General features: G+C 36.7%; 1 protein-coding gene across 1 annotated transcript; it reads right to left on the reverse strand.

Annotated features, from left to right (window-relative positions):
- Nucleotides 1-303: 303 nt before the first annotated feature.
- On the reverse strand, nucleotides 304-4,122 carry LOC135209721 (uncharacterized). The gene is made up of 5 exons (XM_064242484.1): nucleotides 3,315-4,122; nucleotides 1,996-3,174; nucleotides 1,104-1,837; nucleotides 827-937; nucleotides 304-693 (listed from the first exon to the last, which is right to left on the reverse strand). The coding sequence occupies exons 2-5, from the start codon at nucleotides 2,945-2,947 to the stop codon at nucleotides 475-477; spliced, it is 2,016 nt and encodes a 671-aa protein (XP_064098554.1). The 5' UTR covers nucleotides 2,948-3,174; nucleotides 3,315-4,122; the 3' UTR covers nucleotides 304-474.
- Between the last annotated feature and the right edge of the window lie 15,873 nt (nucleotides 4,123-19,995).

The raw sequence follows: 19,995 nt of genomic DNA on the forward strand, positions 1-19,995 counted from the left end.
AAGTTCTGGGTCTTGTTTTATTCACAGATGATTATATTTTCATGTGTTTTAATCAAATTTGATTTATCATTTATAGTTTTTGAGTTATTGGCGGCCGAAGTCGGTGCGTCAACTATACGCATGTTCCTATGCTGACGCCCACCTCGGCCCAATGGTGACGCAATTTTTTCAATTGCATGTACATTGCACCTGTATTAAATAAGGAAGAAATGAGGCACATAGAATGAAAGAATAACATTTAATAAGTAAATCAAATACAAAAAATATTACTAAATCAGCAAATTAACTAAAAATTAAGTTACATCATTAACACAACCAAAAAATTTGAATATTTTCATACATTACTCGATGAAATGAAGCACATGATTGACTACTAACATCGAAATTAATTAGACATATGTTAAACCATTAAACTTGAAGAAATAATGCTTATTAGCTACTTCCCTGAGTGTATGTGAGCAAAATTAGCCTATTCTATCTATTGAGGACTGACACTATTGCCGATTTGATGCTACTGTTGAACTTGAACCCATATTTTCTTTGGATTGTCGCTGCCTGTGGCTCCTGTAGCTCCACGACCTCCCTTCTATGCACAGGGAAAGAGATATCCTCTATGTCAGGGTAGACATAAAACCCTGGGGATACCTCCTTGAGGAACGTAACTGCAAGGCCCTGCTCCTGGACATCTTTCACCTAAGGATAAATTTGTCATTCTTTAGTTATTTTCACCCTAAATAGGCTAGGCTATGTGTCTAGTTTTCAAAATAACCTAGGTTAGACTCAAAATCAAAGTGAAGACTTAGGTCAAATTTATGAGATTACTTACCCTTCCAATATAAATTTCAAAAGGCTTGTGCTTCCTCCCTTTTGTGCTGGTAGCTACCTTCTCCACCTTGACACCAACCCATGAATCCACTTCCGGTTCTGTCATTGGTACCTGAAAAAAGAAATAGTTACGGTTCTGTCAGTGATAGGCTATTTGAAAAAAGAAAGTTACATTTGCCTGGCCTAGTTAGTTTTGTTTCTTTATTAGTAATGATATATGATAATCACAGAGTTCTATTTAGAAGCACTTAGAAGTACAGTAATAGATTTAAGCTCACCTTTATACAAAGGCTGTGTGGGTCTTGTTCCAAATCAATATCATCATCTGATGAATCTACTGATAGTGGCAGAGGGACATCCGAGTTCTCACTGTCTGAGGATGATGCAGGTTTAGGAGGCACCTTCTTAATCCTACCAGTTCTCCTTCCTCTGATGCCTTTCTTTTGAATTTTTGCTTTTCTCTCCTCCATCTGCATTTTGAGAGCTCGAATGGCTTTATCAGATGTAATGGCAAAAGTCCTGTCCATTTCATTGCGGGGTCTCTTTGGACCTTGGCCCTGCCTCCTCTCAGGATAGAAATTAAATGTCTTAAAGGCACTACTCAATGTTGATGGGGTAGTTTTTGTTGGGGCCCTTTGAAGCACAGGTGTCACTTGCGGTTCAGGTGTAGCATATGAAGTTGATGGTGGAGAAGACAAGAATGGCAATGGTGTGTTTGTCCTGGATGACCCTCGAGATGATGACCTCGAAACAGAAGGATTTGGGCTGGGTATGGATCTTGAAGCAATGAACTCTCGTGCAGGATGTTGATCAAGCACGAGATCATCCCAAGATTTCTTGGGACCTTTTAGTTTCTCCATCTGTGATGTAGTGCTTTCAGGTGGCAGAATAGAGTATCCACACTGTATGAGGTAGCTGATGCATGCAGTCTCAAACATGCGACCTGAAGTTTGGGCACCTCGATGTGTTGTCATATGAAAATCAGTCTGACATGACTGCTCTGTGAATCCACCTGTAATTGAGTACAGAAAATTATATTAGATAAATAGCAGTGCAATAAAAATGGGAAATTAAGTAGGCCTATATTATGTAAAAGCAATACCCTATAATTTTGTGATAAAAAAAACAATAAATTTTGAATGTGCAATACTTAATGGGCTATATGCTTACCGAGGTCTATGGCTTCAAATAATGTTGAAGGTTCCTCATGCACAGCAGCTGCACTACGAAGTTTGCTGTAGTCAGGTTTATCTGCATCAAAGGGAACTAGTCCACACTTTGAAAAGCCTGACTTTATATTTGCTGCTGATACAGAGTCATAGTAGATGGGCAGAAACACTTTAGCAAAATTCACTTGCGTTATCATGTCATCTGGGTTTTTCCTTTCGAACTCCTTGGCCCCTTTGGTCCAGTTCTTTTTAAGTGGGCCAAACACAGCCACATCCAAGGGTTGCATGATGTGGGTGGTATTAGGTGGTAGTCCGTACAGGATAATGTTCATACTCTTTAGGGAAGAGGCCAAATAGAAATTGTTTCGGGTTTCATGCCAATCCGTCCACACAATGACTGGCCGTTGGACATCATTTTCAGTTAGCCAATCATTGAACGTGTTGCACAGATATTCATACAAGTTTTCAAAGTTTATGTACCCCTTTTCGCTCTTCCCCACAGCACATAGCAGGTCTTCTGGAAACTGTTCCGCCATTTGATAACTTATCCGTTTTCTTGGATAAATTATCATGGGAGGCGGAACTCTCCCATCTGCACTTACAGTTGCTAGCACAGATATGTTGGCCTTGTAATTAGGACCACTAACTTCGAAAACATTTTTTTCCCCCTTGATAGCCAAAACTTTCCCATGTTTTGGTGACAGGGAAAACCCTGATTCATCAATATTAAAATTGTGTGAAGGATCATGTAATGCTTCTAATAACTCTTCCTCAGAAAAATAAGTATTTGCTTCAGCAAACCATTGCCTGATCACTGTCTCACTGATGTTATGGCGAGAGGTGGTCAAGGTTTCAGGGGTGCGGATGGCAACTTCAGGGTGTCTCTTCCGGAAAAGCCGCCACCATTTCCTCTTTGGAGCAGCATCAAATGAGGAAGGCCTTCTCCTGTGCATTCTCCAGAATGCTAGTTACCGCATCAAGAACATTTTGTCTAGTGACGGGTTGTGCTCTCCTTATAGATCCTTTGATGTAAGCCATTAGCACTGCCTCTTCAGCTTCTGTCAATAGAGATTTAGGCCCCATTTTCTTGCTGACAGGAGTCCGGCCAGTATGTTTGTGCCGAAGTGTGGCCTCAGGGATATTATATTTCTTTGCAGTAGCCCTTATTGACAGCCCATACCTGAAACAATTGTAAAGATTAGGAGAGGAGAGAGAGAGAGAGAGAGAGAGAGGAGTTATGCTAGGTAATTTTTTTCATTATTTTCAACATGCAAATTTCATTATAAGGAAAAAATACAATAGTTTTCATATTTTACCCACGTGTTAATTTCTTCCAAAGCATCATCTATGTCTTTCTGAGTATATTGGCTTCTTGGGAAGAGCCGACTTTTAACAGTATTTTTATCCATTTTAACTGAACTTGGGTAATTTCCTTTTAATAATATTTACTTTTTGTTCCTGTTAACACTTAATTTATAATCTGTAAAGAAAACTAGACATGAAATAATCATTTCTAAAGTGGTGCCCTATGGTGACGCAGTGCGCATGGCCTAGTGGTGACGCGCGTCACCATATGGCCAGCTCACTGCGTCACCATAGGGCCCCAAATGCCCCATGTTCAAGGATTGATTGCTCATCTATGGTAAGTGATTCTGAGTTCTCTGTCCTATGTTTGAAAGGTCTAATATTGTTCTTCATGTTGGTGTGTATTAGACCTTCGTACAGCTGTTTTGAAAATGTGCGTCACCACTAGGCCACCACGATTTGGTGGCCCTATGGTGACGCACTTAGTTTTCCCTCAGCCACACCCAGACTAATCACTCATTGGTCTTAATATTCTCTGGACATCATCTCCAACCACCTTAGAGTACCCTGAAATAACAAATGTTAACAAAAATTACCACACATGGTCTTGATGCAAGCAAATGTAGAAAGTAAAATCCTTACGTTTAGCTAAGAAAAACAACAGAAAAGGTCAAAACTGTACATTTTCGGTCCTCGAAAAAAAAGTTGTAGATATATTTTCATACAATTTTCAGAGTGAAAAGGTCATGCTCCAGCCTTTATTTTCTGACCTAGAGAATGTTCCTACGATTACTAGTATAAAAATTATCGTTTTTTTTTTTTTTTTTTTGTCACCATTGGGCCCTGCGTCACCATTGGGCCCCTTACCTATGCGCCTGACAGTCGTTGCTGTGATCCACTAAATCATCTATATATATTTCCACCCCTTCCAAGCCACAAATGACCCTATTCATTAGTCACTGGATGGTGCAAGCAACATTTTTCATCCCAATGGGCATCACTTTACACTCGTAAAACCCAAGGGAGTTACAAAGGCAGAAATTTCACAGGCTTTATCAGACAGGGGAACCTGCCAGTACCCTTTCAACAAATCCAACTTGGTGATAAACTTGGAGGACCCTATCTGATCGAGACAATCATCTATACGAGGTAAAGGGAAAGAGTCAATTTTAGTGTAAGTATTTACCTTACGATAGTCCACACACATTCAGAACTCTCCGTTAGGTTTCTTGACGAGGACAATTGGAGAACTCCATGGACTCACCGAAGGTTGAATGAGGTCGTCCCCCAACATATACTTAATTTCCTTATCAACAATGTCCCTCTTCATAGGATTTAATCGATTAGGACTCTGCTTTACTGGGGAGGCACTGCCCACATCCACATCATGCTGGAGCAAGCTCGTTCGTCCTAGCGCACTCTGAAATAACTCTGGGAAGGCAAGGATTAATTCTATATTATCACTTCTCTGGTTAGTCTCCAGATGCTTTATCCCCCCTTTAAAATTTCTAAGTTCTGAACATTGTCAAATAGAGCATTAGAAGACACCAGGCCAACCAAATTTACAAAATCATCCATAGGAGGCTCTACTACTTCCACAGATACTGGTTCATAAACAATAACCAAAGGGTCCTTACCCACAAGAAGTATATGACTTCAATCTATTTATGTGAGATACCCGGCACTTTCGTTTTGACCCTGGGTGCTTCAACCTCATAGTTTACCTCAGACAGCTTTTTCAAAACTTACCAAGTTCCCTTATACCTTGGCTTGAGAAAGTTGTCCGAGTCTGTACTTAATACCAAAACCAATTCCCCGGGCTCAAACGAACGTACCTTTGTTTTCATGTCAAAATTCATTTTCACGACAGCTTGGGAAGAAGCCAAATTCTCTCTTGCAAACTTCCAAGCCATAGATAGCTTTCTCCTTAAGGTTTCCACACTCACCCACATTCATCTCTCCTCTTCGTCCAGACTCAATCACCTCATGGACTATCTCCAGAGGATCACGACCTTGTGACCAAATACCAACTCGAAGGGAGCGACGCCTGTGGAAGAGTTAGGGTGATTCTGTATGGCAAAGAGAGTAAAGGGGAGCCCTTTATCACAATCTTCTCCTTGCTCATAACAATATTTCTTTAATACACATTTAGGGGTCTAGTGAAGTCTTTCCACCACACTCTGACTCTCTGGATGATAGAGCACGCTGGTAAGGTGCTGAATGGCCAGTTCAGCACACTTACCCCGAAATACCTTACTTACTACATTAGTTCCACAATCAGACTGAATAGTACGAGGCAAACCATATCGAGAAAAAAACTCTATGAGATTCTTAAACACTGCATGAGAAGTAATCCTCCTCATAGGGAATGCATCGGGAAATCTAGAAGCTCTGAAAATAGAAATAAGAATGATATGAGATATGCCAGTGGAATTGTACCCATAATCAAAGATCTCTGAAAAGGAATATGGAAAAACTAGAGGCTGAAGTATCTCCAGGACTCACGAAGAAGAGTGTGATCCTAGAAACGGCGCACATAGTAAGAAAAGTGATGGACTCCTAACGAGGCAGGATGCAACCCGGAACCCCACCCTATAAATAACACCCAGTTGAATTGGAGGACTGTGATAGATTAGAAAAAATAATAATAATACTAATAATTAATAATAATAATCACGACTGACACAGTCAGACACTAAAGAAAATACCCAACTGGAATGCCCATGGTCCCGATGAAGTCCGAAAACTTCAAGGCTCTACACCCACGGATAGCAGAACAACTCCAGCATTGTATCACAAATCACCATGCGCCGAAATGGATAACCACAGGAAGAACATCCTTAGTACAAAAAGACAAGAGTAAGGGAAATATAGCCAGTAACTACAAGCCTATCACCTGCCTACCAATAATGTGGAAGTTATCCCCTCATTCTCCAACGGCAAACCAGCTAATCGCCTAGACCTTTGAATTGACAAGATTGACAAGGAGACCGTGCAGGTCATCGAAGAAAGCTTTCTGCTTTGTATTTTAAATACCAAGATCAAACAGACATATTACTGTGGATTTACTTTTCCATTATTATAATTACTATTACTATTAGTCAATGTAACTCGGTGTACAAGGTAACTGGAATTATAATCTAATTTTTAATAATTGAGAAAGTAGAAGCAATAGCACTAACTGTGAGGCAATTCATTAATATATTCATATTGGTATTGCAAAAAAATACCTGTGTATTTATACATATAAAAAATCGACTCGTGATTCCCTGAAAGGGGTCATTTGATATAAAAGGAAAAATAATTAATTATTAAAAGGCAGAAAACTCATAAATGCCGAATGTATGTCTTATCGTATTTAATATAAATTTATAATCAACGTTGTTCTAAGCCCCCATCTCTCTCTCTCTCTCTCTCTCTCTCTCTCTCTCTCTCTCTCTCTCTCTCTAGGAGTATAAAATGTAACTCATGCATTGAAATACGTTTTATCCTGTGTAAGATACAGAATAGCCAATGTAAATATTGGAAATAAAGCTTATTATTATTATTATTATTATTATTATTATTATTATTATTATTATTATTATTATTATTATTATTATTGTTATTATTATTATTATTATTCTCTGTCTCTCCATTGTTAACTTCCAACCCGGCAGTTCTTTGTTTTGATAACGAAAGAGAGGAAACTGGGATGTAAACAACCAATTGATTTTGGAGTAGTTTGCTTGAAAGGCATTAGCGCTGTAAGAAAACGAGGAGAGAGAGAGAGAGAGAGAGAGAGAGAGAGAGAGAGAGAAGAGAGAGAGAGAGAGAGAGGTGAATGAAATTATGATTTTTGAGCTGTATTATAGTATCTGATTAATTTATTGCCCATGTCTACACGTTCGGGATAATATAGAATATTTGCTATAATATTTTCAATCAAGCTGTTTACATATTTACCAAGATATGATCTTTTATTCATTGCTGCACGTGATTTTTTAAACAAATAATTTCTTACATGGTTATAATACTGACTACTATGAGATTCAGGGTCTCTGTAACACGGTTTTTTGGACTTTGCTCCTTGTCAAAGCATCGGATGTAGCTGAAAGTTGACATATGTATATCTTACAACCACACACAAATTTTGTCAGCATTATCAATAACCTAAACCCGATAGTTTTAATTTTTATAGAGTAAAAATGATCTAGTCGACGCCACGGCCAATGATTACGAGCCAAGAGTCGAAAAACATTCATTACGTAAGCAAGGTAAACAAACACCTTTTTACGAAATGTTGCCCCGCCCATCCACCAGACAGAAATTCCATCGGCTCTGAAACCCAAAGACTTTATGAATGGCGGAACGATACATAGATTGTGTGGGGGGGTACAGTGCTAGCGTAGTAATACTACTGTAGCAGTAGTGCCGCAACAGTATAGCAGTAATATACATGAATTAAACGTTTAGACCAACTGCTGGGATCCCTGAGGATCATTTAGCACTTCTTACAACTACTCGAGAAATTAGTTTTTATAGCCAGAAGTTAAATACTACTGTAGCAGTAGTGCCGCAACAGTATAGCAGTAATATACATGAATTAAACGTTTAGACCAACTGCTGGGATCCTTGAGGATCATTTAGCACTTCTTACAACTACTCGAGAAATTAGTTTTTATAGCCAGAAGTTAAATTTTCTAATCCAACAATGTCCATGGTAGCCTTCAGAGTTATCCTGAATTATAACGAGGCGAAAGTGGGTGGAGCCTCATGAAGTCACCATTCTGACGATAATTATTGGTGAAGGTTTAAAGCCAATATACGGTACCGGCTATTTTTTTCAGTAAATAGGTACATAGCCAATAAATAAAAATTGCTTGACATTGGATGTAGCAGTTATCAAATCAAGGTTGTCTACTATGTTTTTGGTAATTACCAACTATTCCCTACATCTTGTCAATCTGATTGGGACCTATAAAGTAGACTGTAATTTCTTTGGAAACTTATTTTGGGAGTTAGACTAATAATCGAAGTGTTTTTGTATTTATTAACATATTTTGTTGGTTTGTTCATCATGACAATTATCAGTGGAGAGGTTCCAGACTTCATAAAGGTGTACTGTTTTGCTTGTATTTAAATTTGTATGTCATTGTTGCCAGAGGATTAGCCTTCGTTACGTATAGCCAATCATCCATCGAGAAAGAGGGAAGAAATGATGTCATAAGTTACGTAACGAGTGCGTTCGAAACCTTTTCTCTGAGTAAGTTGGCCCGCCTTCAAAAAAGGTCACTTTTACATTGTAAGTACCAAATTTATTCAACCTACGTAGTGCAGAATACACTCAAAATTTATGTGTTGATATAATATGTATTCTGAATAAGCGTTATATTTATGAAATGCATAGATAAAAAGTTATTGCGAAAAAACCGTGTTACAGAGGCCCTGAATCTCATAGTAGGATATATGTTCTTGGGGTAAAAATTTCCTGGTCGGACGAGGTAGTCCCAAGTTCGATTCTCCGCTCTGCCAACGTGGAATCAGAGGAATTTGTTTCTGGTGATTAGAAATTAATTTCTCGATACAGTGTGGTTCTGATCCCACAATAAGCTGTAGGTCCCGTTGCTAGGTCACCAATTGGCTCCTAGCCACGTAAAGATATCTAATCCTTCGGGACAGCCCTAGAAGAGCTGTTCATCAGCTCAGTGGTCTGGTTAAACTAAGATATACTTAACTTACTCAAAGTATATTCAAAAGCTAGCAGTATATAGTAGACTTTGTAAAATATACACTTACGTACTATGTATGATACTCCCTTGCTTCCCAGTCAATAATCAACATTAATATTCCTACTTTCTTCTTTGACGGATACAGGGTATAGGAAAGAAAAAAATACCTTTAAGTGTTATTTAAATACTAACAGAAAAGTTGGAGAGGAAACCATAGGTAATACCAAATCCTTCAGTGCTAACAATGAAGTAATAATTTTCTTTCATTATAAGATCGTAGTCGAGAATTTATCTTCACGACTAAAGATTTACTCGATATTGTACTATTCTGGTTCATTAGGAATCCTAATCAAGTCTTTGATGTAGATAGCAATATATTTTCTTAATGAAACTGCAAAAGATTATCATGAACATGTATTCATTTTCTATAATTATTTTGTTTTTCATTTTATTGATCTGTACCTTATTTGCCATTTTGATGCTTTCTATGAATTTTTTTTATGTGTAAATTCGCTGTAGTGAACATATAAGTGGTCGTGAAAAGTCTTTCTTTATAGACCCCCAACTTAAAACTCTGTGAATGAAAACAACCCTAGGTCTTTTGAAGAAGAGGACGTGAACAAAATGATGCAAAAACTCTTTTCTGTCGGGAAATCCAACCGAGACTTTTCTTCTGGGGGATGTAAGAAGTTGAAAAAGTTTTCAGCAGTGGAAAAATTATACCAAACCAAAGTCGTTAAAAGCATAAATAAGAGAGAGAGAGAGAGAGAGAGAGAGAGAGAGAGAGAGAGAGAGAGAGATGAAAAGTATGAAACTCTCCCAGAATGCAAAATAGGTTATTAGCTTTGGGGGAGTTTTATATCAAGTATTTAAGTCGTAACCAGATCATGTGCAAAGTCCCGATTTGCCAGAAATGAAGGAGTTTTGGAAGGTATTCGTGAGTTACATCTCCAAGAAACGGCTTTCGACTTTATATAACGCCAACATTATATTTTACTTAACACGTTTGTTTTTGTGTATGTTATATTTTATCGATTTAATTACATGTTGCAAACGTTGGTAGTGTTTATAATGATAAGGATTTAAGTAAATGAATAATATATATATATATATATATATATATATATATATATATATATATATATATATATATATATATATATATCCAAACAGCGGTGGCCACAGCATATTTTCAGCAATGAGGAGGAGGACATCAAGACTTGCTAAATGGGTGAATTAATTCCCGACGTTTCGTAATACCTTCATTACATTTTCGAGGGCTGTAAAAAATAGATAACATAAAATTACAATACAGCTAAGAATTTAAAATTTAAAAATAAAAGTTGCACAATGATTACAAACTTAAAGTATTAAAAAGGGACAACTAAAATGACAACTTAAAAAAAAAAACGTAAAATAAACAGGAGAAAAAACTGTTAAAATAAGTAAAAAAATAAAAAAAAACAATAATAATCAAAAGTTAGGCAAAGCTGGACCAACCTATTCAGCGGCAATGTCAAGACTGGAGATAAAAGATAGAAACTAAGAGAGGTACATTGTGCCAGCAGAGGTTTGGCTATTCCACAAGGGGACGAGTCGTTTGATCATTAACGATTCTAAAATTTTCACTAGCCACATTTGACAATTTTAGAATCGTTAATGATCAAACGTTAAATTCTGAAAAAAACGCTGCTGTCTGTTACTGGATATGATATGGTATTGCTTCCATGTACGTTGTCCTTGTTAGCCCTGTAGCGTTTATTTTTTACATATATACTGCATGATGGGTATTGGAACATTTATTACACACGCACACACACACACACACACACACACACACATATATATATATATATATATATATATATATATATATATATATATATATATATATATATATATATATATATATATATATATATAATATATATATATATATATATATACATAATCTGAATCTTTTTATATTAACTTGATTTTATTTTATTTCTGAAGTACTTATTTCTATTATTCCCGCACCCTCTCTTTTTTTTTCTCTCTATCTCTCGCAGACTTCCAATAACTGAAACTAATAAAAGCTCACCTATTTCTGTAAAGTTTTCGGCAAGAAGAAGAAAAGTCAAGAAGAGGAAAAAGAAGCGGAGTGAAGCAAAGCAAGTTTTCCTGTGTTTTGAAGCCTCAGAGAAAATTCAGCCGAGACGAACAATATAACAGCGACTCTATTCGTGAGGAACTTGCTGTCTCTTCCTTAATTAGATCCGGCACCGCTCCCGATGAGAGAGAGAGAGAGTATCGAGATCATTGCCTCTCTTGGGCATCGCTGAAGAGAATTTCAAAGGCAAGAGAGAGACCAAAATGGAATGTTTATTTATCTAATTAGGTTTTTACTTGACAAGGAATTGTCTTTGTCTGCTTGCAAGTCAACGGAATGGTAGCCTGTTATCAAAGAATTAAACATGCTGGACTCCCCGTAGATGAGCGGGGTACTGTAGGGATTACTAAATGGTGTTTACAGTGTCCCTTCGACCCCTAGCTTGATCTTTTTATTTTAGTCTCTCTCCTATCTTGCTGTCCAACTTCTCTATCTGGTAATTCTTAAGTGGAATTTGAGGTGTTCTCCAAGTTTCACTTTTGAGATCCTTTCCCTTCGTCTCATCTTTTCTCTGGGCGTTTTTATTTTGCTGTCCAACCGCCTCAACTCTCTTCTGTCATATCTGCTTTGCCGAAACAGAGAATTAAGTATGTGGTTGTTAGTTCACTGAGAGAGAGAGAGAGAGAGAGAGAGAGAGAGAGAGAGAGAGAGAGAGAGAGAGAGAGAGGAGAGTACAAATTCAAAACGTTCACCTTTGTAAAATGAATGCAACTAGAGAAATTAGGAGAAATTCTTCACCCACTTTAGAGGGAACTCTATGAAATATTAGGGTGGGATACTTTCTCTCTCTCTCTCTCTCTCTCTCTCTCTCTCTCTCTCTCTCTCTCTCTCTCTCTCTCTCTCTCTTTCTCTCAGTAGTGCTGGTGCCTTTAATTCCGCGTTAAAAGAGGCATATGGATAATTATGTCTCTTCTTAAAAGCCAGCTGAGAATTATAATCTGAATGTTGTGTATCGTAGCTAGGATGAGAAGAGAGAGAGAGAGAGAGAGAGAGAGAGAGAGAGAGAGAGAGAGAGAATGCAGTATCAAAACACATACTTTTAAAAGGATCACGTACTAAACCCAGCATGAGAAACTAATGTAAATAATATTCACAAAACATGCACTGCTAATGACAAACATTGTTAGTTCGAACATCATAATTCGTACAAAATAATGTAGGTTTGGAAACACAGTTACAAGGTAAACACAAAGATAAAGAATACCAGATGGTTAATTGTTAAAAGGGTAAGAATCAGAGATAATAATCCAGGATAATCGTAGATCACATGGTCACAGAATAAAACAGACTTAACTTTATGAGAAACGGAAGCTTAGCCATACAAAATTATTATATTTAGTTGTATAAATGTTTTTTGAACTTTGCATGGCTAAGCTTCCGTTTCTCTTATGGTTAAGTCGGGTTTAGTTTGTGACTGTGTGATCTTCGATTATCCTGGATTATCTCTGAGATTTTGACCCTTTTGACAATGAACCATCTGGTATTCTTGATCTTTTTGTTTACCTTGGAACTTTCTTTTCAAATGCATCTCAGAGTTTCCTATCGACTGATATGTCTGTAACCTTGGGGACATTTATACCATTGCAGTCATTCATTTATTCTGAATTAAAACTCCTTTGGGGAATATCTATTGGTTTCAGGTTTGGTTATGATATAAGATAGTCCTTAGATTATTATTATTATTATTTTTATTATTATTATTATTGTTTTTTTTTTTTTGTTTTTTTTTTTTGTTTTTTTTTTGGCCTCTATCACAGTCCTCCAATTCGACTGGGTGGTATTTATAGTGTGGGGTTCCGGGTTGCATCCTGCCTCCTTAGGAGTCCATCACTTTTCTTACTATGTGTGCCGTTTCTAGGATCACACTCTTCTGCATGAGTACTAGAGCTACTTCAGCCTCTAGTTTTACTAGATTCCTTTTCAGGGATCTTGGGATCGTGCCTAGTGCTCCTATGATTATGGGTACGATTTCCACTGGCATATCCCATATCCTTCTTATTTCTATTTTCAGATCTTGATACTTATCCATTTTTTTCCTCTCTTCTCTTCAACTCTGGTGTCCCATGGTATTGCGACATCAATGAGTGATACTTTCTTCTTGACTTTGTCAATCAACGTCACGTCTGGTCTGTTTGCACGTATCACCCTATCCGTTCTGATACCATAGTCCCAGAGGATCTTTGCCTGATCGTTTTCTATCACTCCCTCAGGTTGGTGCTCGTACCACTTATTACTGCAAGGTAACTGATGTTTCTTGCACAGGCTCTAGTGGAGGGCTTTTGCCACTGAATCATGCCTCTTTTTGTACTGGTTCTGTGCAAGTGCCGGACATTCGCTTGCTATGTGGTTTATGGTTTCATTTTTCGTATTGCACTTCCTACATATGGGAGAGATGTTATTTCCGTCTATTGTTCTTTGAACATATCTGGTTCTTAGGGCCTGATCTTGTGTCGCTGTTATCATTCCTTCAGTTTCCTTCTTTAGCTCTCCCCTCTGTAGCCATTGCCAATTGTCATCGCTGGCTAGTTCTTTAGTCTGTCTCATGTATTGTCCGTGCATTGGTTTGTTGTGCCAGTCCTCTGTTCTGTCTGTCATTCTCCTGTCTCTGTATATTTTTGGGTCTTCGTCTACTTTTATTAGTCCTTCTTCCCATGCACTCTTTAGCCACTCGTCTTCACTGGTTTTCAGATATTGCCCCAGTGCTCTGTTCTCGATATTGACACAGTCCTCTATACTTAGTAGTCCTCTCCCTCCTTCCTTTCGTGTTATGTATAGTCTGTCTGTATTTGCTCTTGGGTGTAGTGCTTTGTGTATTGTCATATGTTTCCTGGTTTTTTTTTTTTTTTCTGAATCTATGCTGCGGAGTTCTGCCTTCGTCCATTCCACTATTCCTGCGCTGTATCTGATTACTGGCACTGCCCATGTGGTTTATGGCTTTATCATATTTCCGGCATTGAGTTTTGACTTGAGTATCGCCTTGAGTCTCTGCATATATTCTTTCCTGATCGTGTCCTTCATCTCTTGGTGTTTTATATCTCCTCCTTCCATTATTCCCAGGTATTTGTATCCTGTCTCATCAATGTGTTTGATGTTGCTCCCCATCTGGTAGCTTTATCCCTTCAGTTCTCGTTACTTTGCCTTTTTTGTATGTTGACTAAGGCGCATTTTTCTATTCCAAACTCCATCCTGGATGTCCCCAGATACAAAATCCTTACCAGTCCTGGAGTTAGGGTATCTATTTCCTTGATGCTCTTACCATACAGCTTGATGTCGTCCATGAACATCAGATGGTTGATTCTGTGTCCTCTTTTCTTGAGGTTTGTACCCAGCATCCATCTTCTGTAGTAACTTTTGTCATGGGAATCATGGCTACCTACCGAAGAGTAGTGGGGACAGTGAGTCGCCCTGGAAGATCCCTCTCCTGATATTAACCTCTGCTAGTCTTATTCCAGAGCTTGTAAGTATTGTATTCCAGTTGCGCATTGTATTTTTGAGGAAGCTGATGGTATTTTCCTCTGCCCCATATATTTTCAGGCATTCTATTAGCCATGTGTGTGGTATCATGTCGAAGGCTTTCTTATAGTCTATCCATGCCATGCTTAGGTTGGTTTTCCTTCTCCTACTGTTCTTCATTACCATTTTGTCTATCAGGAGTTGGTCTTTTGTGCCCCTACACTTCCGTCTGCAGCCTTTCTGTTGGTGGGGGATGGGGTGGTGTTTGTCTCCTCTAGGTAGTTGTATAGCCTTTCACTGATGATACCTGTTAGTAACTTCCACATTATTGGTAGGCATGGTGATAGGCCTGTAGTTACTGGCTATATTTCCCTTACTCTTGTCTTTTTGTACTAAGGATGTTATTCCTACGCTGTTGGTCATCCATTTGGGTGCTTGGTGATTTGAGATACAATGCTGGAGTTGTTCTGCTATTCGTGGGTGTAGGGCCTTGAAGTTTTGAGCCAGTATCCATGGACTTCATCGGACCTGGGGCTTTCCAGTTTGGATTTCATTTTCTTTAGTTGGTGTCTGACTGTGTCTGTCGTGATCTCTGTGAATCTTTGTTTTATTCTCCCTGTTTCTTCTTCCTTGACTTCCTGGAGCCATGTTGCATGTTTGTTGTGTGATACCGGATTGCTCCATATGTTTTCCCAGAGTCTCTTACTTGGTTCGGCTTCAGGAATTTCTGGGTGGTTGTCTTCCCCTCTTAGTTGGCTGTACTATTATTATTATTATTATTATTATTATTATTATTATTATTATTATTATTATTATTATTATTATTATTATTATTATTATTATTATTAGTTATTGTGTAATGGGAAATACGTTAAGAAGAGATCACATTTTAAATAAAAGAAAAGTTGAATCAGAAACTATTTAATAATTAGAAAAATTTAATTATATTATATGATAGTTAAGACTGAGAGATAATATCCCCCAAGCTGTTGTGGGTGATCCTTTAAATTAAAACTGACATAAAATCCAGTAACTAATACTTATGGTTATCAATTATATTGAAATAACCAAGAGGCTCTTGACAGAATTATTGATCTAGATCAAGCAATGAAGGAATTTTGCTTGAGTTTGAACGATTTATGGTCAATCATGAAGGATTTTGTTGGGGAAAATAAATACATCAGCATTACATAGTCCGCAGGAATCTATGTAGGAATCACTTGCTGAAATGACTTGGATGATTTTCTTTCAATCTTTTACGAATAAACTGACTAGGGGCTGTTCTGAGAAACTGCTTAACATCAGCTCTCGTTATTAGAATATATTTGAAATAATATATATTACTATTCTGTTCTTCTTAAGCAATGTTCTTAGAAGTATCGCTTTAGTTAGGATAGTTATTTTTGTAAATCTCTCTCTCTCTCTCTCTCTCTCTCTCTTTCTCGTGACGAGTTGTATGTTATTGAAGCCCCTGTGAGACTGTATTAATAACTTCTCTCTCTCTCTCTCTCTCTCTCTCTCTCTCTCTCTCTCTCTCTCTGACACACAATTCAATTATCGTTAATCTAGAAGGAAACAGATTTATCGTCTCGTCATTACACCAATGTCCATTATCATTGTATGAATTAATACATTTTCATAAATCAATCACGAATCTCTCATGATTAATGATGAATCATTATTACAGCAATCATCATATCTCATGAAACCCTCTATTTTCAAGAAACAAAAAACCAGATGATACAGCATTCAGTCGATTAAATATATCTTGTGAATAATCACTGATTCTGTTTGTAAATTATGGTGGCAGTGTAAATAAGAGATGTCTCTATAATCTATTCGTGTTCGGTATAAAAGGTTTCCGTCAATATTCCTTCTACTTCACAACTCTTTGTAAAGATGCTGCTGCCTTACCTGCTTCGTGTTGTTTTTGTCTCTTATACGTCTTACGTCTTACTATATAAGGTCCAACTATCTTTCGCTTTGTTTATTCCAGTGTATTTCAAAGGAAGTCACTTTCACCTTCACCGTCAGTAGGATCAATGAGTGTTTCCTCTCTGGGATTTCTCTCGCCTCCTTCCAGCTCATCTCTCGCCAAGATTTCTGCAACAAATAAAGAAATTTAAATAATTGATTATATACTGTTGGAGAAAATGAATATATAAATAATTATATTATTAATCAAGTTTATATTATTTTTCCCTGAAATTCATCATGCTAGGAATGAATGATGAAGGGAATTCGAGGAAATGTTTATTTTGAACTACAGGGATTAAAAGCTGTTAGTTCAACAATATATGAAACCGCCGTCATTTCATCTCTCTCTCTCTCTCTCTCTCTCTCTCTCTTATTTTGAGCTACATGATTTAAAAGCTATTAGTTTAATTACATGAAAGCGTAATCTCTCTCTCTCTCTCTCTCTCTTTCTCTTATTTTGAGCTATTGAATTAAAAGCTGTTAGTTCAAATGTATGAAACCGCCTTTATCTCTCTCTCTCTCTCTCTCTCTCTCTCTCTCTCTCTCTCTCTCTTTGTTTCCAATGACAGCAGGCCACTCTACACATAATCCACCGGTGATTTCAGCATAAACTACATCATTAGTCACTGAATTTAGATCGGTATTCCAGGGTAATCTCCAGGTACGAAATGGAACAAATCCCCCTTCTCTGATCGCCATTAATTTCCAAAGATCAATTTGCAACTGCCAGATAATGGATCAATTCGTACTCCTTACCGGTTAAGACCTGGATCTCTCCAACTTGCGAGAATAACTGTAGCGCCTTTCAATCAACATCATAAACTTAGGTATCAAAGCTTTTGATGTTTTGAAATTCAATATGGAAAACTGCCACTGAGGACTCCTCTTCGCTGGGTTAAATCTCTTTGAATTGAAGGAAATTTCTTTTTATTTTTATCAATATTTATTACTTTATGATATTTGCAAACAAAGTAAAATTTATCAAAACTTTCAAATTCGGAGCTTTATTCAGTACTATGATTTCGTTAGAGTCTTTTTATGTATTTCTTAATATGCCATAATACAGAAACTATTACTATATACAATGATAACTAAAGTAACTTTTGATCAACTTCTGAAAAAAAAATACTGAAGGAAAAAAACATCTGGAAATAAAAGTACATAACTATCTTTTGACATCATATCTTAAGTTACATGTGCATTGTGTAATAAAATAACCTTAAATTTATGTTATCGCATATTTTAGTTATTGAATTCGTGTAACATGGTTTTGTGGAGGCGAATAAATCAAAATTTAAGTTGAAATATCACGGTACAATTTTAATTGAAGATTTTTAGGAATCCACTTGAAAATTAAGACAGGACTATTTTTAGCAATAGCTCTGTCATCATTAATTGCTTTGATTGGATGCTAATTGGGAAACATAAGAGTTTGATAGCCTTGATCAAGTGTAACCATAGAGCTCACTCAGAACGCGCGTTCTTAAGCCCTAAGTTCCCATGAATAAGTTCCGCACAAGACTTGGAATCCACAAAAGCGCCTCTTCTCTCTCTCTCGCTCTCTTATCTTTCTTTCTCTCTCTCTCTCTCTATTTATTTGCAAGCGCTTTTAAGGTCATATGAAAATATCACTCCGTACAAATTTAAGTTTTAGACAACAACAAATATTAATCTTCAAAATTTATAAATATAAAGAAAAAACGAATAAAGGGCTCATTGCATTAAGTTTTTTGTATGATTTTCTTGTTGATGACGACATTTATTTTTCGGGCTACAGAAAATTACCACAACCATTTCTCTGACTCTTTAAAAATTATTGCAATTGCAGATTAAATTCTGCTTCGGATCTTATGGAATTTTTATTCTGCAGTTTTATGTGATTTTTCAAACCTGAATAGGAAAGTCCTCATAAATATTTAGGACTGGAACGAACTTTCTGTTATGTAAAACATATCTGTTTAATTCTAAGGCTACGTAACTCCACAAACCATTTTGCCGGATTGGGCTATTAGGATCCATTTACTCTACGAGAGCTTTGATAGATTTGTGTACATTAAAGAATAACCTCTATTATATGTACACACAAACCTATATACATAATACATATATATATATATATATATATATATATATATATATATATATATATATATATATATAGTATATATATATGTGTGTGTGTGTGTGTGTGTGTGTGTGTGTGTGTGAGTGTGTGTGTGTGAAGATATATGCAACGAAGGAAAAATAAACGAAGCAGGATCTGCGAGGCCTTTCGACGTTAAACGTCCTTTACTGAGCAGAAACTGTTTCTGCTCAGTAAAGGACGTTTAACGTCAAAAGGTCTCGAAGGTCCTGCTTCGTTTATTTTTCCTTCGTGGCATATATCTTTATCTATGGATTTATCACGTTCCTAACTTTCGTGATTCAGTTATACATATAAATATGTATATAGGTTTGTGTGTACATATAATAGAGGTTATTCTTTATTGTACACAAATCTATCAAAGCTCTCGTAGAGTAAATGGATCCTAATAGCCCAATCCGGCAAAATGGTTTGTGGAGTTACGTAGCCTTAGAATTAAACAGATATGTTTTACATAACAGAAAGTTCGTTCCAGTCCTAAATATTTATGAGGACTTTCCTATTCAGGTTTGAAAAATCATATAAAACTGCAGAATAAAAATTCCATAAGATCCGAAGCAGAATTTAATCTGCAATTGCAATAATTTTTTAAGAGTCAGAGAAATGGTTGTGGTAATTTTCTGTAGCCCGAAAAATAAATGTCGTCATCAACAAGAAAATCATACAAAAAACTTAATGCTATGAGCCCTTTATTCGTTTTTTTTTTTTTTTCTGTATATTTATACATTTTTAAGCTTAATATTTTGCTACAGTGCTCATTTGTTGGATATTTCTCCTGTAGATACTTCATTCATTGCCTTTTATGTTCGTTCCCTTCCCTTCTTTATCACAAGTTTCACTCCCTTTTCAATCCCCGAAATGACAATCTTCCATTTTTCAGTCTTTTTTATTCTTTTGATCAACCTTTTTCAGTCTTGCTCAGTCTTTCTTAAGTCTTTTGATCAGCCTTTCTCAGCCTTTTTCAGTCTTTAGATCTGTCTTTTTATAAGTCATTTTAAATTTTTTTTGTCTTTTTTTCAGACCTTTTAAATTCGTTGTCTCTTTTTTCAGCATTTTTCATTCTTTTTCAGTCTTTTTCAGTCTTCATTCAATCTTGTTCATTATCTCAATATTTTTTCCTTTTTTTTCAGTCTTTTCAGCCATGTCGGTCGGTTTTCAGTCTTTTTCATCAGCCTTTTATAGTTTTTTTAGTCTTTACATCAGTTATGGTCGGTCTTTTTGCCAGTATTTTTTTAACAGTCCTTTTCTGTACATTTTCCG

Source organism: Macrobrachium nipponense, chromosome 38 (genome assembly GCF_015104395.2).
Source record: "Macrobrachium nipponense isolate FS-2020 chromosome 38, ASM1510439v2, whole genome shotgun sequence".
Classification (NCBI taxonomy): Eukaryota; Metazoa; Arthropoda; class Malacostraca; order Decapoda; family Palaemonidae; genus Macrobrachium; species Macrobrachium nipponense.